Here is a 23,334-nt window from a genome sequence, read left to right as displayed (position 1 = left end):
TAGTGCTCCAGATGTGGCCTCACCACTGCAGAGCAGAAGGGAAGGAGCACTCTTGACTCTTGACCTGCTGGCAACGCTCCTCCTAATGCAGCACAGGATGCTGTTGGCCTTTTTTGCCATGAGGACATGTTGCTGGCTCAGTGGTCAACTGGTTGTCCACCAGGACCCCCAGGTCCTCTTCTGCCAAGCTGCTTTCCAGCTGGTCTGCCTCCAGCCTGTATTGGTGCATGCAGTTATTCCTCCTCAGGTGCAGGACTTTGTGTATCCCTTTGATGAACTTCATGAGATTCCTGTTGGCCCATTTCTCCAGCCAGTTGATGTCCCTCTGAATGGCAGCACACCCATCTGATGTATTAGCCACTCCTGCCAGTTTTGTGTCATCAGCAAACCTGCTGAGGGTGTACTCTGTCCCATCATCCAGGTCACTACTGAAGAGGTTAATCAGTACTGGCCCCAGTATGGACCTTAGGGGACACCACTAGTCACTGGCCTCCAGCTGGACTTCCTGCAACTGATCACAACACGCTGAGACCCCAGTTCAGTCATCAGTTTTCAATCAACTTCACTGTTCTCTTATCCAGTCCACACTTCATCAGCTTATGAATGAGGATGTTACAGGAGATCGTGTCTCCCAGAGCATGCCACCCAAAGGGAAGACACGCACTGTAGGCATTTACATGAGAAGGTGCTAGATAAAAACATAGAAAAAAATTACTGTGTATCTGGAATAATATCGGATGCAGGTAGCAATGCTAGAGGTCTCCAGCTCTACTGGCACGCTTCCTTACAGTCTGTAAGATGAAAGCTCCTGATATCTCGGGAAAGTCTTATACCCCGCCGGCGCACGGCCCGCCGCGCCCGACACCGTGTTCGCGGCCCGCGGCCGCCTGAGAGCGCCGGCCGGCGGCGCGGGGCTTCTGCAGCAGCCGCCCCCTCGGCCAGGCCCACAGACGTGGATCGCGGCCAGGCCCACAGACGTGGATCGCGGCGGAGGCGGAGGCGGAGGCACGGGCAGGAGCGGCCGATGCGCCCTGCTCCGCACCTCAGGCCTCGCAGGGGGCGACCACAGCAACCGCCCCACCCATACGGCCTGAGGCAGGCCCTGCGCCTGCGCAGCCAGGAGGTGACCGGCGCATGCGCCTTGCGCCGCCGGCTGTTTCCATAGCAGCGGAGATCAACAGGGAGGGCGTCGAGCTCGTCTGCTCGCGGAGGGCGCCGCCTCCCGCCTCGGCCCGCCCGCCCGCCCGCCATGAGCGTGCCGGAGGTGGAGGCGCTCGTGTCCCAGAAGTACGAGATCAAGAGACGCCTGGGCAAGGGGGTGAGCGCGGCGGGGGGCCTCGGGAGCGCGGCGGGTGCCGTCGCCTGGAGCAGGCTGTCCTCGGGGGCGCGCGGCGCGGCGCGGCGCGGCGCGGCGCGGAGCCTCGGGCCGTCCCCGCGGCCGGCGGCCCCTTTCCGTTCCGGCCCGGCCCCGGGCCGGGTGCAGGGCTCTGACCAGGGCCGCGTCTAGTAGTAGAGCTCTGAGAGTTTATCAAAAAGTTGAAGAACTGGGCCCTGGATTACTCATTATGCCTGAGAGAGATAGAAAATCATAAACCATAGCCTGATTGCTTTATTTGCGTTTTTTGTTCTTGTTTCACGATTAAAAAAAAAAAAAAAGAGGAAGGTAAATGTGATGTTGTAGCACATAAAATGAAAAAGACCTTTAAATTCTCTGTTATTTTTTCCTATAATTTGGTGGAGAAGCCTTCCCACTTCCATGTTTTCTGCTATATGTTTGTGTTACTACACAAAGCAGTATTAGACCTTTCATGTACACCTACTTTGTAGTAAAATGAGTCTGAATTTCAAAAGGAGACTCAGATTGTGTCAGTCAGATTCTTTAACGTTTACTGTAACCGCATTGTTTCAAGTATAGTGCCACATCATGTAATTTTTCCTCATAAAGTATTTATATGTATTTTATATGTAGTTTTAAAGAGGCAAAGTTCACGTCTCAGCTCTTCTCCTCAGTTTCTAAGCTCTTCCTAATGAGCTACTTTTCTTTGATCTGGCAGCTGTTTGCCATTGCTTAGTTGCGTTGATACCAATAGTTAAGTGTTTCATGTGCAATTCCAGCTGGATATGTGAGAGGCACGCTTTCTCCTTTCTGCTAGAAGATGATGGTTTGTTTTTCTAATTTTGAAATCATGCCAGTCTTTTTTTATGGCTGTATTTCATTCGAAGTTTGTCTCTTTTTGCTGCCATCCTGTTACTACTTACCAGCTTGCTTTCTTTGACTAAATGTAGTATATTACATCTTTTAACATGCTGTGTTAGAACAGAACGACTTTATTCTCTCATCTGGAATACCAAATTGTTTGAGGGTTTTAATTGGTGGCTGTTTCACAAGCATAACCACATAGATCCAGGTCTTTAAAGGATATCAGTGGCCTTAGGTTCATCATCTAGGCATCACTGACATTATCAAAACTACTAGTGAAGCTCTTAACTTTGGTGGTGCCGGTCTCCTAAACATCTGTGTTTTCTGCCTCTTGCATGCAGAAAGTTCTGTATATATTGGCAAGGTTCCACAGCTAATGGTCTCACCAGAGCCTTTAAAAGACAGTTGAAGGCCCTGAAACTGGTGAAGACTGCCCGAAAAATAGAGCAGGGAAGACAGGCAGCAACAAGAGAGATGAGCAGTTCCTTTACAGTGCGGGCATTCAAATAGTTCATAATTTTTTCCAATTAAATCGTGTATTGCCTACTATGGGAACAGGAACCTTAACCCGAGTTTTTCCTATTCTAGAGGCATGTGTTAACTAGTGTGATATTTGCAAATGGTGATTGTGCAACCTCCCTTGTGGAACAACTCCAATTTTGTTATTTTTAGGTAACAAATCTGAATTTTAACTGTCCACATTCTAGAAAATGCCTTACCCCTGCACAACAGAGTAATTTCTCACTCTGTTGCCCAGTTAATGTTTAAATAACTGTACAAAGTAAAACAGCTCCACTATGAAAAATGAGTGATTTGAATACTTAAATACTCTGATATTGATGTTGAGGGAAACTTCCCAAGAACATTTATGATCCTGTAGTTTGGGTTCCAGACCTTTGCTGCACATCAGGCAGAGCAAGCAATTGGAGTAAACGTATCTCAGATAGGTGCTGAGTACTTTTAAAAATCAAGCTCATGGAGCCTTGTTTAATTTTACTGCATCATCCATCCTTATTCACAGAGCTTAGGTGCTAATGTGACAAATGCAGGAGATGAGATTTATTGTTATTGCTCTGTATGTATGTTGGTGATGTTTGCTGGAAGTGATGGGTTCCAAGGTTTAAGATGATTTCTTAACCAACAGAAGCTATTCCATAAGTTTCTACCTTGCTGTTGTTGTAGAATCACTGTGGTCAGCATTTCATGCCTTTGCTCAAAATCAAAACACTGAATTAGGAGGCTCCTACTAGTTTGATCTATGTCATGCTAGGATTTCTTTCTTAGAAAAGCAAACGTTCTTCTTGGAACAGCATGTTGCTGATGCTTCAACGTGTTGTTGAGAGGAAACTGGGCAAGTTAATAGAAGATAAAGCTATGGAGACTTTTTAAAAGACATTGAAACCATCTCTGGCTCATGTATGTCCTCAGCCAGAAATTAGTAGAGGCTAGGAAAGTGTTAAAGGGAAATATTATTATATATTTACTCTATTCATATACTTCTGCTATTGGCTGCTTTGGGACCCAGAATTCTGGGCCTTGTTGACTCTTTGTCTGAGACAGTATGGATGTTCTTAATCTTTCAGTCAATGAGTATTGTTCATTGGCCTAATTTTTCTGTCTCCTAGGTAGTTAGTGATTGTCTCTGAACTGAGTTGAAGATGTTATACTGCTCATCTATTCTTTTCCTCCCCTAGGCTTATGGCATTGTGTGGAAAGCAATTGATCGCAGGACAGGAGAAACAGTTGCTGTTAAAAAGATTTTTGATGCTTTCAGGAACAGAACAGATGCTCAGGTGAGAAATCATTGTATTGACACGTCCTGAAGGACGTGGTGGGAGTTCATAGGTATTTTTAGGACTTGTATGTCCTGAAAAATGTTAGCTATTGACAGTTGTGTGTAATAATATAGTCTACAATAATATTAGGATAAAAATAAGACAAAATGTCAGGCTCTGTATCATAGCATCTATAAGCTACTGACTGACGTCACTGAGGGGAAAGTGTCTTTATAGGCAGTGCAATTTAATTCTCCCTTATGTTGTTATTCAACGGCATCTAAGCACTGAGAGCATGCTTATGACTCTCTAGCCTGTCTGCCACATAACATTTTCTTCTACCTTATTGATTAGAATGGATGTATCCCTCCCCATTGGAAGTCCGTATTATTTTCTGTCCTTCTATTGTTGTGATAATAAATGTTTCTCTTTATTTCTAGAGAACTTTTCGAGAGATTATGTTCCTGCAGGTAAGGTCCGTTTTTCTCCCTCCTCTCTGATTTTTAATTACCCCTGGTGTCACTCACATATTTCCTTCTTGTTCTTTTTCAAAATGCAGTAGTCAGTGTTGCCATCTCTTTTCATTTCCTTTCTTCACTGTCTGTCATGGCAAACAATCTTTCCTTGACTGCACAAAAGCTCCTGAATTAAACAGAGAGTTGGACTTACATTTTCTTTCAGACATGCCTTGTTCTTTCGCCATTTTTAGTAATGTGCCTACTCTATAACCAGCATATGGATGTGCATTCTCTTTCACTTCTTCCTTCTTTATGGATGGAAAGATTTTTTCCTTGAAGTTTGAATGCTGTGATTCAGAGGTGGGGACAGGGGATGGAAGAGATTTACATGCTAAAATTTTCTTCCTCTCTCATGTAGGAAGAAACTTGACCACTTTAAGTAATTAAAGAATAACTAAAGGGGGAAATTCTATATGGAATTACTTAAGATTTCTCTTATTTTAATATTATTAACCACAGACTAGGCCTAATTACGGTATCAGTGGCAGCAGCATTAAAATCATCCATCCATTCCTCTATAGAGCTATCATGTAGAAACATTAATGTTTTGGAATAGTGGTAATGCTGTTCTAACCATGATCATCTAAGGACACAAGCAAGACGATGCTCATAGGAAGAGGTATTTCCTAAGACCATTAGTTTAGGTGAGAAAGATGTGAGGTTTTGGTCTCTCAAATCATTCTTCAAGCCTGAAATAGAAGCAACAGACTTAAGAGCTAATAACTTATGAGAACAGTTGCTTAGAGGCGAGTTAATTTAAGTTATAAGTTAGATAATCTCTGAAAGTGTAGAACTTTTGGAGTAGGTGGGTGGAGGTGGATTTGGGGGAAGAAAGAGACGTTCCTCCTAAAGGAAAGAACAAGACATGGGGGAGGGGGAAGGTTGTAATGTGCCATTAAGACATTACTTTCATGGCTTTGGGTGCTCAATAGACTTAAGAATTTTGGTTTCCACCTCTTCTTTTCGAATGTGTTTTGTAGCTCTTCCTCAAGGATCAGGACTGAGAGATAAGAAATGGAAAGATTATATAAGAAATATTCTTTCTTACATAACCGGATATTTTGTCTTACATTGCATGTCCGTGAGAGTTCCTTCCTGTGTGTAGTGATTGCTTAGTTTCATCTGTATATTTACCATAAGGATATTAAATGCACTGGATGAAGTTCGTTATACTTGAGAAGCGTGTATGTAGAATCCAGGCGTTTTGATGGTTTTCTTCTGGGTGATATATAGTATGTTTGTCATATTGCTGCTGGCAAGTTTATTGCTCAGCGTAAATCTAGATCTGTTTGGTGCCTTCTGGGCCACAGTTTAGGATGTGATTTTGGTAACGAGTTTAATGAGAGTATGGATCTTTAAGCAAAGATAAATAGGAGTGGCTCTGGCAAGATTTTTTTCAAGGTAGGATGTTTTTATAGTTTTGATTGAAACTTTTTCATAACTTTCCGTTATCAATTCCAGGGCAAGACAGTGTGAGACAGTGGAGGTTTTCCTTCAGTATTAAGTTCTTCAAGTTTATCTTTTGGATGAAAATTTCTTTAGATTATTAAAATAGTTATCGTGAACATTGTCCTCAGAATAAGCACAAGGATATTTGATGGCCTGGCTCTGCAATATAGCTTTGTAGTGTATTTTCACTGCTGCAGATGGGTGTGTTAGTTTGTGCATTTTTCTAGATGTACATTATAACCAATTTTTGTGTTGACTTCAGAGTCTAAGGGGATGATGCTATTCTAAGATTGTTCTGGAGATAGTACTAAAAATCATATTAAACTGTAACTGAATTTGTGATGGAAATAGATAAGGAGTCTGGGTTACTAGCACAAATAATGTTGATTTAATTTATATATTTTAGGAACAGCATAGGTTTCATGGTGCAGCTATTCATAATTTTCTACTCGGGATGGTTCATGAAAATGGCGTACTGTGAAGTGTTCACAGTGTCTCTAGCTTACAGTGTTAGCTATAGGAAATAAAAGTCATTATGACTGAATATGAAGTAAATGTTCTTGGCAGCATTATCAGTCTGCAAATGTGAGGGTGGGATTCACCTAATGTGAGGGTGGGATTCACCTTCGGATTAGAATATCTGTATTTAGGTATCTCTGTGTATGTTGGCTGTCTGATGTTAGATCTCCCATTAAAGTCAGTTCAATGCAACCTATAGAGTGTTTCAGCTTACCCTCAAATAGGCATTTTCTGGTTGGCCAGCTGAATTGTGTTGGTGAGTTTTTCAATTATGAATGTTGATGGCACCTTTATTGTCATATTTTCACTGCCACAATAACTATTTGTCCTCATTACGAAGTATAGGTGCATAATGTTGATTGGATTCTATTTGTACATGGTATAGAGGGATTTTTAGTACTAAAGTCTCAGACAATAGAGATTTGTTTAGATTAACTGGGCAGTTTCATACTATAGAGCAAGTTTAAAAAAAACCTATTTTGTATTTCTGTAGAAGCATAATGAAGGAAATAACGTTTTAATGTTTGCTTTAGAGCACAATACAAAATAAAATAAGCTATTGTTCTTTATTTGGTTCGCAAGCAAGGCTCTTGATTTCAACATCTGGGTCTCTCCTCCGCAGGAGTTTGGAGAACATCCAAATATCATCAAGCTGCTTGATGTTATCCGAGCTCAGAATGACAAGGATATCTACCTCATCTTTGAGTCCATGGGTGAGACTCAGCATTGTATCAGCCATTTAAATTCATCCTCTCTTACGGGTTATCTTTGTTCCCTACCTTGACAGTAGTGTGTTGACGACTAACTTGAATAACGATGGAGGTAGACAGATAGGTAGGAGCAGTACAGGTCTTTATATTTATGCCAGTTGTGATTAGATAGGAATAGCAGTGTGAAACTTAAGGGGAAATAAAATAATTATGAGAACTGGTTTGTCCGAGGAGGTGGAAGGAGGGCAGGGAGAAACAAATTAGAAGGCTCGTAGAAACATAAGAATTGCATGGGATGACTATATGCACTTTTATTATAACCAAATTATGCAATAATAGAACTCATACTACAGTAATTGTTCTATAGGTCAAAGTATACATGGGTATATATAATGCAGAATGTGAATAAGACAGTGGGTGTTATTCCAGTTTTGCAGTTAGTGCATTCTTGATCAGAGTTAAGGAGCATAAATGTTTTTCTCTGCCCATGTGAAACAGCTAACCTAGGACTCAAGGGTTGAAAGGTATGTTTATAATTCAGAAGTGGAACTGATAATACAGAGAGATCGTAGTACTATCAGTAACTGAAGTATTAACTTCTGTTTAGGATGCACTTGAAAGATTACAGTTTTGGGAATAGTCTTTGTGGCCTTTCTTTGAGGGACTTAATATTCACAACTTGTAATCCTTTACTGATCTGTATTACAGAGACAGATTTACACGCAGTGATTAAGAAGGGGAATTTGTTGAAAGATATCCACAAATGTTACATTCTCTACCAACTCTTGAAGGCCACTAAATTCATCCACTCAGGAAATGTTATTCACAGGGATCAGAAGGTACAGTTCAGTCACTAATCTTCCTTGAAACGGATGGTCACTCCTTCACTCAAGTTTTCTGTTAAACAGTAATGAGACAGTGTGGAAGGAATGAGGCTGGTATAAGAACCTTAATAGTAACCTTCTGCTATTCAGAGAGTAAAGAGCTTATTAATTTTTCTTTGTTCAATACAGCCTTCAAATATCCTGCTGGATGCAGACTGCTTCGTTAAACTTTGTGATTTTGGGCTGGCCCGTTCTCTGTGCCAGATGAACGAGGACCAAGGCAACCCAGCACTGACAGAATATGTGGCAACACGCTGGTACCGAGCCCCTGAGATCTTACTTTCCTCTCAGAGGTAACTGTAAGACTGGGCTACAGTCTGCTTGATATGAGAGAAAGGATGGGATTGTATAGTTTCTTCACTATTTGGAAAAATTACTGACTGAGAAGTCTTATAGCATTTTAGTTTAGATGTCAACGGATGCAATGTCATGTCACTAGGCTATCTTCTCAACGTGCATCTAAAATTCTGTTCTGCAACAGAAGAGTCTCTCATTACACTTATATTCCTTCCTGTCTTCTTAGATTGTCCATTTACGTCCATCCAGCTTATATGTTTGTCATCCATTCTCCCACCAAACTTATTCTTTCTCCCATTAAATCTGCATCTTTAAAACATTTTCTTGAGTATCTCAGTCCTCTTTTCCAAATTTTGCTTTAAGGACCTCTGGAGGCAGGTTTTCTCTTCATTCTCCTACTCCTTTTCAAGCACTTCTTCCCTTTTCTCTAGGGACAGAGCTGAAAGTTTGGACCTGTCATACTTTTGCCCGAAGAGGATCCTCAGTAGTAGCTGATATTTCTCTTTTGTATTATTTTTTGTGTGTTTCTGGTTTGTGTGGGGTTTTTTTTTGTCTTATATGTTTGTTTGCTTGCTTGCTTAAGGAACTCTTATCTTCTGCTCTTCTTTCTAAGCCAAGGGGAAGAAACCTAGAGTGAAAGGAAGCTTGGCTCAGCCATAGCAGCTAACATAGCAAGAAAGACACTGCAGATAATTTTTGTCCATTTCAAATGTGGGGGATACAAAACTAGCTGAGGGAAACTGGAATTACTAATTTTTCACTTTCATTCTAAATGTTTAAATTGGAATAATACAGCTCTCTCTCTGCTTGCTGCAGTGGTAACAGAAAGTGGAATAATTGTTAAGTGATTTGATGTTCCTGTTCTGTTACATGATGCATGTGCACTCAGCACAAACTCATTGAAGCATATTGTTCTCTCGCTGTAATATTAGATCCAATATTAGAACTTAGAAGAGAGGTTCATATCCCGTAGCTAGAGGTGTTATTTAGCCTTCCAGAACTTTTCATGGATGTCTCGATTTTGAGTGCACAGTCAGCCTCCGTCCAAATGTCTTCTTGAGTCTGGCTGATGTAAGCCGGCTGCTCTTCAGCAGCTCTCTATTTGAAAGAGCTCTTATCTGGTCATATTTCGGGACATTTGAAGCTTCTTACTTTAGGAAAGTGGTGAGCTACTTACCTTACAGGTAGGTAAGAATCTGTACATGGGCAGTTACTGGAGAGCAATTAATATGTGGTACCTTGTTGCCATGTGGTGTGTTAGCTTGTAGCTTGCATGCCTGGTCCACCTAAGGCAATATCAGATCTTGTGTTTCCAGATGAGGGTAGGTAGGTCAGTATGTAGTAGAAAAACAGAATAGATGGGAGTGGGAGCACAGAACAGGGAATCTGAAGTATGCAGGAGAGCATGGAGAAAATAGTCATCAGTTTTGAGTCCTTATTTGGAGAGATTGGGTGTACGAGGCCAGAAAGGAGTACGCTGAGAGACGGGGTTAGAGGAAGAAAGGTAGACCATGTGGAGATGCAATCTTGGGTCCGTAAACAGCTTGAAGCAAGTACTGTTGGGACATAAATCTAGCTAGTGGGAAAAAGGATAGGATCACTGCCTTAGGCAAATCAGCTTTCACCTTTCATTTTCTTAGTGATTTCTGTTCCAGAAATTTCCTCCTTTTCTTGCAAATCTATGTTTTGGACTGTATTTATGTATTATCTCCATCCAGGTCACAAATTTCACTTCACTGAAAAATCTTTCTTCTTCTGAATTTCCTCTGCCTCACTTTTATGTCCTGGCTAATGTAGAATAATTATTGATTCTTCCTGTTTAACTATGTCTTTTGAAATGACTTCATCAGTTATACAGGAGTCTGCATTTCATTAGTTTTTAAAGGAGATTGGGGAGGGATGATGATGTTGCTAGGTGTTACCCTCCAGTGTTCCCTTACCAACGGCAGGCAAGATGCACCAGGTCTCTCCTGACTGGGGAAGCAAGTCAGACACGTGTATGGTGGAAACAGCAGGGTTTTTGTCCTGCTCCAAACTATGGTGATCGGATGCAGGGCTGCTTGACAGGGACCCCCAAACAAACCAGATCACATTATTTGCTACCCCTTATATCATCATCATCTTCTCTTTTTTTCCCCTTCCCTGTTTTTTCCCCTTTACCACTCCCATCCCCTCCCAAATAAGCAACTCATCCATAATTAGTTCTTCCCCACTGACCCCCAAAAAAGATACCCCAAATCCTCCTCAGTTATCTGCAATGTTCCACTGTTACTTGTATAACTTTCCCTTAACCACCTCTGAAATCCAGCCAGTCTTCACAATGCTATATGTAACTTTGGTTAGCTTCTTATACTGCTACTTTTACATCCAGCAATTTCTCACATCGTGTTCAGCAGGGTCCCATGTCATCTTCAGTTAGTTTAACCTCAGGCAAGGCCCTAGTCAGTAGTCATGTCATCCTAACACTGGCCAGCGCTAAAAAGAGAGCTGTACTTCACTCCTGCCTGCCTCTCAGATTGTATATATACCCCTTTCTGATCAACTTTGAAATCCCACTGACAGTCTCTGTGACTTTCAAAATAGAAGTTTCATAACAGTCTGCTTTACAGTGATGATTTCAAGTAGACTGCATATTTGAGCCTACAGTAAAATAAAAAAGTTATATTCACTGCATTTCTTGAATCTGTTAATTTTTTAAATGTAACTAGAAGAATCTGTTATTTGAGTTAAGATTTGTTTTTGATAGACCTTCAGGAAATAATCTATAATGAAATGTTAAGCTAATTGCATGTTGGTTAGGTTTAGTCTTGCTTTTGACTTCAGTACACAAAATCAGAAAAGAAGATAAATATATGTGAAAATCCCAATTCTGAAATGTGGATATTTTGCAAACTGTCATATACCCACTGTTTGCCACTTACTCTGCTTAAGTATTTGTAATTACTTTCTGATACATTATGCCCTGAAAAGTCACAGCAGTTGCTTCCACACAGCAGCTTGTATCTTCATTATTGGTCATATCTAAAGTATATATTACCTTGTCCGGATATTCACCTTTAATATATTTGCTTTTCTGGTTTCCTAGATCAGGTTTCTAATAGGACAAATCTCCTTTTTGTTTTATTCTTGCCACATTCACAGACTCAGAGTGTAGTTGGGGTTGGAAGGGACCTCCGGAGATCATCTGATCCAACCCCCCCTGCTCAAGAAGGGTCAGCTAGAGCAGATTGCCCAGGACCATGTCCAGTTGAGTTTTTAATATCTCCAAGGATGGAAGCTCTACAACTTCTCTGGGCAACCTGTTGCAGTGTTCAACCACCCTTATAGTAAAGAAGTATTTTATTATGATCAAGTGGAATTTTCTGTGTTTCAGTTTGTGCCCATTGCCTCTTGTGCCCATGTCCTCTCACTGGGCACCCCTGAGAAGAGTCTGGCCTTGTCCTCTTTATAGCCTCCCATCAGATATTTATAAACATTGATAAGATTCACCTGGAGCCTTCTCTTCTCCAGGCTAAACAGTCCCAGCTCTCAGCCTCTTCGCATATGAGAGATGCTCCGGTCCCTTAATCATCTTTGTGGCCCTTTGCTGGTCTTGCTCCAGTAAATCCATCTCTTTCTTGCACTGGGGAGCCCAGGACTGGACGCAGTGTTCTGATTCATGATTTCCCTAATCTCGTTCACCTTGTAGTCAAAACCTGGCAAGATTCTTGTTCAAGCAGTAGATCAAGCTTGCTTTCCTATGAAAAGGAACTAACATAGAGGATGAAAATATCAGGTACAGAAAGATACTTGCTTGATCTGGTTCTAACACTGTTCTGTTCTTATTTGTAGCTATACTAAAGGGGTGGACATGTGGAGCATTGGCTGTATTCTGGGGGAGCTGCTACTTGGGAAGCCTCTTTTTCCTGGAACATCAACTGTGAATCAAATAGAGCAGATCTTGAGAGTCATTCCTGCCCCATCTGCAGAAGGTAGGACTCTTCTGTGGAGGAAGGTATTCAGAGAAGTGGTGAAAGAGTGAAAGGGAAGCAGTGCAGCTGCATCAGGGAAGAGGATATCGATATCGGTTGTGAATCATTCTTGCATCTTCCCAAGGAAATTAAAGACTTAACTGTGAAATGTTAGCATTAGAGGAAAATAGAACTGTGCTTGGTTAGATGAGGAAATAAGAACTAGGCCCTTCAAAACATGTTTTGAGTTTTATAAGAGGATAACAACTTAAAACAGAATATCATACTTCAGTGAGACTTGTATAGTAACAGTAAATTGGACTTTCTAGTCTGGTAATCTAAACACAGAAGTGAAAACTGGAGTACGTATATTTAATATACACAAGGGATTATTATTATTATAATCTTTTCTGACTTCCAATCCATAGAGTTTATTAATTTTTGTAACATGTTGATGTGTTCTAACTGAGCTGATGAATAGTTTTTGGAAAAATAACCACCTTTGATTTAACGACATCACAGTCTTGAAAAATTCTATTCTAGTTTACATTTATTTATATGCTTTATTAGAGATTTGTAACAGGTTGGTGTTTATAAAATGTGAATGGAAATGTGTGTGTGAAAACACCAGGAAAAAGAACAAAACGGGTTGAAGAACACCCTGCACTGGTAACAAAAAATGCTACTGTTCTCAGCAATAAAATTGAGGAATGTGTTGATTATGTCAAAATCAGACCTGATTTTGCACTCTGATAAGACAGCAGGACAAATGACTCTAGCAGAAGGTCCTGCATCCTAAACACAGGACCATGGCAGCAAAGTTGCAGCATAACACAGACACAATTTCTTGTTCTATTAGCCAAATAAGTAAAACCAGACATATAGTCAAAGCATTATTTCAAACAAGGAAAAACAAACGATGAGCAATCTTAGGCATCTTGCCTAAGATTTATGGACACCAAAGAAGCAAGATTCTGAAGCAAAAGACCATTCCAGAACAACTGGTTACTCTTAAAGAGTGTGAAAGATATTTGCAGAAAATAGTTAACCATCGCCAGGCAAGAAGAACCCCAGGAATGGGATGAGGAACTCGAAAGCTGATATCCCTTAATCACTGTATCAGACACAAGTGATCCTGGCCAGACCATTTGACTTCAGATGTCCTGGTGCTTCTGAGTATGTGGGTGTAAGAGGGTAAGTATATGCAATCTATGAGGATGAATAGGAATTGAGAAAATCAGCTTAGAACATTTGTAAATCAATATTGCATCCTCCTTCCGTAAGATCTCCCACTGAGTTTTGTTATCCTAATTTCCTATGTTAAAATCAAATATTCGCTTTCCTTCGTAAGCTGTATGGTTCCAGTAATCGTAATGTTGGTGTTAACTGTATCTTTTCTCTATTGCAGATATTTTGGCTATGCAGTCAGATTACAGGGCCTCAGTTATCAACCGCATGAGCTCCCGGTAAGCCTTGCATAGCTATGTCTCAGAAGTCAGCAATCCACTATGTCACATGGAGAGAAATGTCACCTGTTCATCTGACGTTCACCTTCCAGTGTTCACCACTGGAAATGATGCCTCCTCTCTGCGTATTCACCTACCTCTAAGGAAGGGATGTAAGGTTTTTTTTTAAAAAATAAAAAAATGAAACACTGATGAGAAGACCACTGACTGATTGTAATCTGGGAACAACAATAAGGTTTGCCTATGTTCCAAGCTATTGTTATGTGTATTTTCTCAAAATTACAATATTTTCCTATTGTGAGTTGTTTTGAGTCTAATGCTTGAAGCTATACAGGCTGACAGCCTCATTCCAGCTGCTTAATGATTCTCACTATGATTTTTTTTTTCTTGTATCCAATAGGAATTTCCATTGTTGTAATTTTTAGATGATGCTTCTTGTCTTTTTGCCATGCACCTCTGAGAAGAGTCTGGCTCTGTCTTCTCTATAACCCTCCTCTAAGTAGTGGAAGACAGCAATTGGAACTTTCCATTCATTCCTACCTGAAATGAACTTTTTTTTTTTTTTTTTTTTGGACAGCCCTACATTTTGGATGTTATCTTCCTTTTTTTTTCCTCTGATAATATGAGACTTGAATGGTTAAATTCTGATAGATGGCTCTAGCTAGGTAAAAGAACAAGTGAAATCTTTGTGCTCAAAACTGAAAAGAATTTTTTCTGAGCCACTCAGTTCAAATGGCATGTTGGATCATTTTTCTAAACTAAAAGAATGCTGTCATGGCATGAAAATGATTTAAAATCAAGATTAAAGGTAGTGTTTTAAAACTGTTTTTCAAATGTATTAGGTTTTCTCATGTTCATTATGTTAATAAATTATCTTTAGGATTTTAAAATGCAAAAAAGGATTTTTAAATTTCATCTTCTCATTGCAAATGATACAGAAATATATATATTTCTGTATCATATATATATATATATATATATATATATATATATATATATATATATATATATATTTCTGTATTCTAAGGGATGGATCATGGGATCTTCAGCAGTCTAATTGAAACATCTAAGTTAGGCGTTTGGACTTCTTTTGTTGTCAAAAGAAATATTCCAGAGATTGGTTATTCCTCTAGTAGGTTCTGGCATGCTCTGTCTGGTAGGTCTTGATTATGTCTGAAACAAGAGAAGGACTAGACTTCCAAATTAGAAACTTTGTGTAGGTTCCCAAGGCTAGGAGGCAAGCATCCAAACCTAATCAACAACGTGGGAGAGTTAGTTCTGTGAGTATGGTGGAGTGCTCCTGGATTATGGCAAGCTATCTTTGAGTGAATTCTGGGGCTAGTTGTCCTCTTGATGCGATTCCCAGAATTGTAATTCATGACTTCACTGTGAATTAAACATAGGGAACTTATGCCATTGTTTCTGGACTTTTAGGCAGCGAGTAACATTTGAGGAGATTTTGCCATCCTCTACTCCACTACATGCCTTGGATCTTCTGAAAAAACTCTTGGTATTTAACCCCGATAAAAGGCTGACAGCAGAGGAGGCACTGCAGCATCCTTATGTGAAAAGGTGAGAGTAGTATCAACATGCAGTTTCCCCTGCTGCCTTTTGAGCCGTGATAGAGCTGCTCTTGGCACACGCTTCCATTATGCACATGGTAGAAAAAAAGGCAAAGCTAATTCCTAATTCTCTCTAACTCTGTTTAGACTAGAGGTCACGTTAGGTGATTGAACAGTCTTTTCTAACATGGTATTCATCTGTGGTGCTATTTCTAGTCTTAGTGTGTTATATTATGTATTATCTTCTTCCTAGGTTTCACTGTCCTGCCAGGGAGCCCTCTCTGGGTTATGATGTGATTCTTCCTTTAGATGATGATATCCAGCTCTCTGTAGCAGAGTATCGAAATAAATTATATGAGGTAGTTTCTCTTGTCCTATTTCCCCAAACCCTGCTCCTCTAGATAAATGTTCTGTTCTTGCACACACTTACTGAATTGTGCCCCTTTCTTCTATTTGTCTTTCCCTAGGCTTTCCATGTATGTTTACAGTTACATTTTGGCATTTCTTATCATTCAGTTCCATATTGTCGTAACTTTTTAAAGAGAGCTTTAAATCTACATTCCTACTGTGAAGAGTCTGTAAAGCGTGATATCTGTAAAAGACTGGAGTTTGGTGCTAAAGAGTAGTCAAGTGCCAATTCATGCAATACCATGTACACAGAGTTATCAGATTCTAGAACAATTAAAATTAACAGAGGAGGAAGAGCAAGTGAAAAATTTAAAGTGTAGCTGATGTGCAAATATAATAATAAAGGACAGTGATTCTTTAGGAGCCACATTTTGAATGCATTAATGTAGGGAAATAGTAGCACTTGAAAAAACTGGAAATGGTACAATAATCAAGCAAGGAAATAAAAGCTGAAGTAAGACCTTTAGTTGTGCAAAGGAAAAAAGGAAAGATAGTATTTTAAATGCCGTTTGATATATAGGATAAAATCAAAAGGAAAATAAAAGCTGAACTTTCCTAGTAAGTTTAAGTAATAGGGAAAAGAGCCAATTTAAAAAAAATAAGGAAAATGAAAACTTCAGGTGGCAAGGCAGAAGGATCATGGAGTGAGAAAGTAAATGTTGATGTTAATTTTAAACTGACACAGAAAAACGTGGAACTGGAGAGGTAGGTCATCAGTGAAATAGTATGAGTAGATTAGATCTGCTTGAAAAAACAGAGAAAGAAAAGGTGAGAGAGAGTAGAGGAACTTCTGCAGAGAGCAGAACCAACTAAAGCTAACATTTCAGTAATGATTACAGAGGTGAGAAAAGAACAAAGATAAACACAAGTCAGAGCTAATTGCCCAGGAGACTGGGCTGATTTGGATGATGGTGTTGATGCGGTAGTAAGAAAATAGCTTCAGTTGAATGCTCTAACAATGAAGCATGAAGAGCAGCAAAGAGGGAAGTAAGTCAAGCCTTCAGGGGGAGCAATTGTTTCTGGGGGGTTTTGTTGCGAGGGGGGGGTGTTGGGTGAATGAGATTACATAAATGCTGTAATATGAGGGAAAGGAGCTGGGAGATGGTGAGATCAGCAGGGGCTGGAAAGTGAAACTAGTTAAAAAGAAGTTGAGAAGATTGGTTGTGGGAAGAGAAGACCAAAAAGGATGCTTGGAAGTCAGAAAATACGAGAGTGAGAAGTGATAAATGTGTGCACTTTCCCCGAGAGAGAGGAACAATGTTATTGCTTCTGTTAATAGCAGTTAAAATAAAAAAAAAAAAGAAAAAGTTAAATTAAAAAAAGTTGGAGCTATTTATAAAATTTCTTTTAAGTCTTCAGCAGGACTATAATAAACTTAATGTGAAAGGGTTTTGGGAGTCCTGAGCAGATAACTGAGTAAAGTAGACAGATAATGAGCACAGGTAGAAAAGATATAAAGGACAATAGATTGCTCACAGATAACCTAGATACAAGGCTAAGAAACGAATCGTTTTGAATAATAGTTTTGAATAAGTGATGTGTCGAATAAGTGTGTCAAACTGGAGAGGACTGTGATTAGAGGAAAGTGAGAGCAGGTTGCACCAAAACCTGAAAAGCTTGCCAAGGATTCTGATGCTAGATAATTGCCATGTATAGGTAGGTGAGAAAAGATTATGGAGTGATTGAAATGAATGTTATCTTGAATGTTATCTAGAAATAGACTTGGCAGAATTCTAGAAAGGGATGGTAAGAAACAACATTGTGCTAACCTTTTAGCATACAGATTTTTGTCTTTTCCAAGGCTATTGCCTATTTTATGTAGTGGTGTTCTCCCTCAGGATGTATTGGCATTGCCTATACACCCAAGTACTCCTTTTTCTTAATTCTTTAGCCTGTTCTTTCTTTCCACTGAGAATTTTATTTCTGTCTTCTTTCTGACTCTACATTAATTCTAAATTTGTAATTGTTACCTATCCTGTGAAATTAGTTATTTGCAAATATTTCTCTTTGTTTTTGTTTTATTCCTCTGCTCTGCTTGTAGCTGTTTGAAGTCTAATCAACTTTTCCTTCCTGCAGATGATCCTTGAAAAGAAGGTAAATAGCCATCTAAAGGAGCTAGTACCAAAAGAAAACGTTCAGCAAAGTCAATCTCTATCGAGGCCACTTCTTCCCCGTTCCAGTTCTGTGACTTTACCTACCAGGAAAGATCAGAGAGAACCAAGATCTCCTCTTCTAAAAAATTCACATATGCATGCTGGAACTACAACTAGCATCCAGCCAGAAGTATCCAACCAGAGTGAAGATTTAGCAAGAACTTTTTGTCAGAGATCAAAGATCAATGTGATATACAATCCCATAACACACACTGCTGTTCAAAGTAGGTACAACCCTCCTATACTGGGATGTAATCCACCATGAGGCATTATTGCAGGAGAAGAAAGGAGGAAGGAGATGGAACAGGGAAAGAGAAATAAGGGGAGTTTACATGGCAGGATGAGACAGTGAAAGAGTGGAAGGAAAATGACTTGAAGAATAAGACACTATTGAATGAGTTTTGTGTATATGACATCCTCTTTATTTCTTTGCTGTTATTTCTTTGCTGCTTCAGTTTTGACTCTGTTCCTTTCTCTTTTCTCTTTGTTTGTTCTTCTGTTGCTGTTATCTTTTCCCATATCCCTTTTAACTAGTTTTGTTTGTTTCTGCTTTCTAATTTGATTCTTAAGTATTTTTTCCTATTATAGGTGGTCCAAGTCTGTGAGAGGAAGCAAGGTGGCAGGGGCTGGCTCAGTTTTTATGTTCTGTCGTTGCCTCAGTCAGTATAATCTGTGTTTTGTGTCCTCATGATTTTCCTCCTATCTCTTCTTTACGTGTTATTTCTCCTACAGGTAATGGAAATTCTGGTGCTGTGGTCAGGAAGCATTCACCTTCTCAGCAGGAGAGAACCTCCAACAATCAGAAACTGGGTAGACAAATCACATGGACACATGCAAATGCTCGACCACCTCCTATTATACAGAATCTTTATAATGTGAGTAGCAGTCCTACAAAAAAAAAAAAAAAAAGCCTTACCTTTTCAGGGATCAAGATGAGATAAAAAATACTTTAACTTGCTACTTGGTAAAGATACTTACGTGAAAGGCAGCTCATATTGTTCTGAGAGTGACTAAACTGCTAAATCTCTATCAGTTAAAGTTACTAATGCCAAAGATACCATACTGTGATTGCATTGCCTATAGGTAGTGTCAGTCAGATAGTACTTTGATAAGGCAGTTGGGCTTGCACAGAATGTATTCCCTTTCTGAGAGAGCTGAAGAGTGTGCAAACTGTAGAGTTTCTGCTAGCAAGGGAAAGAACTGGCCATAACTTGCCCCTAGTATGGGGTAGATTCATGTAGGAACTTGCATATTTCAGTGTTTGATACATTTCCTACATTTCAGATGTTTTGTCAGCTAATGCAATTCACAACTCTGAATTAAGTTCTGTGCATGAGGCAGAGTGTTGAGAGGAGGACCGTCTAAACTAATCTCCAGAAAATGCCAAGGACACAGATGTGGCTTACACCTCATGTCTCTGACATACCTAATGCTCATCTTCAGCTAGTCTGGGTTCATAAACATGAACTTTCTCCTGGATTTTTGATTCTAACCCTAGTATTTCAAAAAACTCTACCACTCGTGATTTGAGCAGCAAGGGTATTTTGGTGCCTATAGGTTTATGCAGGAGTTCCACGAATGACTTTGGAACTTAGATACTGGAGTGAGGTGCTTTAAAGAACAGGTAGTAACACAGGCCTTTTGTAAATCTAGGCCTCTACCTCATTAGTATTATTTTTTCACAAAGGTTAGCTGCAATGGATCATATATATTAGCTGAGTGCAATCAGAAAGAAAAATAAAAACGTCTCTGCAGTTATTCTGCCTAAGCTTTTTTCCTATGTCGAGTTTTTAATACAGCTTCTTTTGAAATGTGCTGAGATATAGGACTCTCTGCTGTTTTTCTAGAGGACAGGTCAATTTTCAGCTTCATTCCACCTTCAATTTTATCACTTTGGACAAGTGAGAACTCAAACACCATTTCAAATGATTGCACTGTTCAGATTATTGGCAGCTCCAAAGACTCCCTTTGACTTTCAGAATTACAAATCAGTTGCTTTTAATTTCTCTCCAATGATGACATGTCTTGTCCAAAGTTTGTAGGTAGCAAATTATTTTTTAACCAGTTTCAGACTGTTGGCTCATTCTAGGCTTAGCTGCAGAATTCATGCTACCTCTGGAACCAACCTAATGGATTGCTGATGCTGAACAGTGGAGTTTTAATTTGTGTCCTCTCTGCTCCTCCCTCTTCGCTCTTCCTGGCCACCCTTCCTTGTGCAAGTTCTTGCACTCATTGGGGTCTTCAGTGACTTCCTTGCCTCCCCCCCCCCTTTTTTTCCCCTCTGGGCTAGTTGTCTGCTAACTCGCTCAAAGCGAGTCTACCCAACGCAGGGTAATCAGGGGGAGCTTTTGGTAGAGGAAGAAGATGAAGGAGACACCAAGAATTCCCTTCTTTGTCACAGTAAAAATTGCTTGCCATTTGTCATGGGACTTTGAGATCCCCACAAAAGAATCCTTGAATGTTTGTGTGCTCAGGCTCCAAACCATTCAAAATGTATGCTGAGCATCATTGTATCAAGGGACCTCCCATAAAAATTCTAACAGATATCACTACCAAACAAGAGTCGGGTGGAATCTCATGCTTTAGGTCAGTGTGCAATAGCACATCTATCTTAAAGCAGATTATTTCCCTGAACACGGCTCTGGATGATCTGAACCATTTCAGTCTAGTTGCAGATGCTTTTTCTTAAGGGTCAAGCCTGTTCCTACTAAATCTCTTCTTTCTGTTGTAATTGATGTGAATATACATACGAATAGTTCGTAAAAGGAGAGATGATTACCAGTAACTGAAAATTCTTCAAAGTATGTCCCCATGCACATCTGCAATCCATCTGTTTTCCCTTCTGCCTTGGAATCCCGTTAGAAATGTTTTGAAAATGAGAGGAACCATTTATTCCACAACTGTAGCATGGAATGCTGAAGGGGCTGTGAGATACTCTTTCCTTGGACTAGCAGCTGCATGTGCAGCTGCATATATGAACAATGCATCTTCAAGACTCTCCAGGTACTTATAATCAACTTTCCTTTACTAAAAGAGCATAATAGGGAGAGGATAGCTTTACACGTGGCCTGTGCTTTAGATTTGTTTCCTGAGAGGCTAATACTGACCAATGTCAGAGACAGGATATTGTGGTAAATGGTTATCAGCAGTGTAGCTGATCTTATGTTAAGTGAACCTTGACTTGTCTATCTTTCTCATTCTGCCTCAGCAGGAGCTGAAAGGTCCTTCGATTGCAGCTTGCTCAGCATTTAGTCTGCGTTTTGACTATCCATTCAGGCTCATGAAGCTGTTATTCACAGCCATTTGGCCAGGAAAGACTTTCCTATAATCGTTAGGGTGACAGCAGCCAGTGCCACAGTAATGAGTAGAATCTCTTGCCTTTCAGTTAACTAATAGAGGCTCACAAAGTAGAAGCTGCAGTGAAGCACCTTTCCTTTTGAACTGCAGGTTCCAGTCTGCTCTCATCTACTTAATATATTATTAACTTGTCCCCAGTGGGGCTGTTAAACACAGTATCTGTATGCAGGTTCCAATTTGGAAAGTCATCATCCCATTAGATTGGCAGAAGCCAGGGGAGTATACTGGGCAATGATGATGACGACCTCTCTTTTGTACATTTAACACATTCACAACTGTTGAAAACAAGATACTAGCCAAATAGGCCATTGGATCTTTGCTTCAGTGTAGGATTAATTTCTCATATCTTGCCCCAGTGCCCCTAATCTCATTTTCAATATACTCATTCTAAAGCCCTTTTCCCTCACCTCATTCTCACCACCCTACTCTTGATCCTACAGAACAGTCTAGTTTTTTTTTAATTTATTTAATATTCATGATCTGTCCTACCCCTCAGCTCAAGCAAATTCTGTGTTCCTTATCAGTATTTTAGAAAGCTGTTAAGAGTTCCTGAACTGTCTTGGCTTTTTTCTCGTACAGAATCCAAGAAATGCTCAGTTTCACAGCAAAGATATTCGTCCCCTTCTGAAGTCCAGTAAAAAGATGTTCCAGATTACTGCAAATATGGGAGCTGCTGGTGACCCGAAAGCATCAATGGGCAGTTACTCTCAGGCCTATGGAACCATATGTAAATCTGCATTGCAAAGTCTTCCTATATCAAATTCCTCGCAGCAGCCTGAATAGTGAATCTGTAAAAGCTCTAACCAAGTGAAGTACAGCTCGTCTCATCAGTCCCCTAGCTCTGCTGGTAACAGCAAATAAAAGTAAAATATAAGAGGCATTTGACAGTTACCCCAGCTGAAGAGATTTTTATTTACTTCACTTTATTCATCGCATGGAACAGTGTATCACTTTCCTCTGAGCGAAGCAACAGAGAAGACAGTCTGATCCCTTCGCCTCCCAGTCTTCCCAGACATGGGCACAGCACTGTTTGCTAACACCCCATGGGAACAGTGAATACTCTCAGTTCGTATTCCTCATTTGTATTATTGCAAAAAATTATAGCTGCAATATTCTGATGTTTGACTGTCTTTAGACATATTCAGACTTCTTTACAAGCTTAAGGTACACTGCCTGAATCTTTTTTTTTTTTTTTTTTTTTTGAGCAGAACAGGTAACTGATAAACTGTTCTCTGAAGACCAGAAAGGCTAAACTCTTCACAGATAATCTTAAAGCTCTTCACTTTATTTTCCACTAACTTCTGTATGACTCTTTTGGGGTAAATTAATAGAATTGATGGGGGCTTATCTTCATTAAAATCAAGTAAAAAAAGCATTGTAAGTAATGGGTGGGTTCTACTACACTATTTAACACTTTACCTACCATGTATGAATGTATTTTTTAAGTATTGTAATAATAAACTCTATATTGCACTGTGGAAAATCCTTGTCTTTTATTAAATGTTTGCTGTGTGTGAATGGGAGAAAAATTCAAGGGATATCTTGTTCAATTAATAATACGATAATTTTTTTTCCTTTCAGAAACAATGTTCCAAGCGATTCTGTTGCTGAAACATTGTGAAGTTGTTTTCAGGTAACAGTGGGACTACAGTAAAATTCAAAACTATTTTCCTGCTTTAATGCTAATTTTTGATAGATTCTCCTTTTTAACTCCAAAACTCTTATAAGGAGTCTCTGTCCCTGAAATTTTACTTCACCTATCATAATGATTGCTGTTGCTGAACTTTGGAACTATATTTACACAGGAGATTCAGGCACTGAACTTGAACATGTGAGTACCACTGCCATTGATGTAATTTCCATTCTATTTTTTAGTACCTAAAGACTAGTGAAGTAAGTAGTGCATTCGCTTCTGGCACCAGGTGTAGTCACCTAGGTCTGGTAATACTAGGGACCTAGGAATGTACTTCACATGAAGGTCCTGGTTTACTCTGGCCTATTCATAAAGCAGGCATTTCCTGTCCATGTCAGGTATAAGTCTAGATAGATGTAGGAAATACCAATGACTTGAGTGAACATGCTGCGT

General features: G+C 39.8%; 1 protein-coding gene across 4 annotated transcripts; it reads left to right on the top strand.

Moving 5' to 3' along the window:
* The first annotated feature begins 1,044 nt into the window (after window positions 1–1,044).
* Window positions 1,045–22,731, top strand: MAPK15 (mitogen-activated protein kinase 15). Of its 4 annotated transcripts, none has more exons than XM_068933731.1 (13): window positions 1,045–1,318; window positions 3,895–3,993; window positions 4,416–4,445; window positions 7,084–7,174; window positions 7,880–8,010; window positions 8,185–8,348; window positions 12,184–12,323; window positions 13,711–13,768; window positions 15,203–15,340; window positions 15,584–15,689; window positions 17,815–18,115; window positions 18,624–18,766; window positions 21,828–22,731. In XM_068933731.1, exons 1-13 carry the CDS (start codon window positions 1,250–1,252, stop codon window positions 22,029–22,031), a joined length of 1,674 nt encoding a protein of 557 aa, XP_068789832.1. In that variant the 5' UTR covers window positions 1,045–1,249; the 3' UTR covers window positions 22,032–22,731. The 4 variants fall into 4 exon arrangements, with proteins under 4 accessions (XP_068789832.1, XP_068789834.1, XP_068789835.1 ...); XM_068933733.1 differs by having other exon boundaries at window positions 1,158–1,287; XM_068933734.1 differs by lacking the exon at window positions 7,880–8,010 and having other exon boundaries at window positions 1,170–1,318.
* Window positions 22,732–23,334: the final 603 nt, after the last annotated feature.

This window comes from Struthio camelus, chromosome 2 (assembly GCF_040807025.1).
Source record: "Struthio camelus isolate bStrCam1 chromosome 2, bStrCam1.hap1, whole genome shotgun sequence".
NCBI lineage: Eukaryota > Metazoa > Chordata > Aves > Struthioniformes > Struthionidae > Struthio > Struthio camelus.
This window is presented reverse-complemented; position numbering and strand designations above follow the sequence as displayed.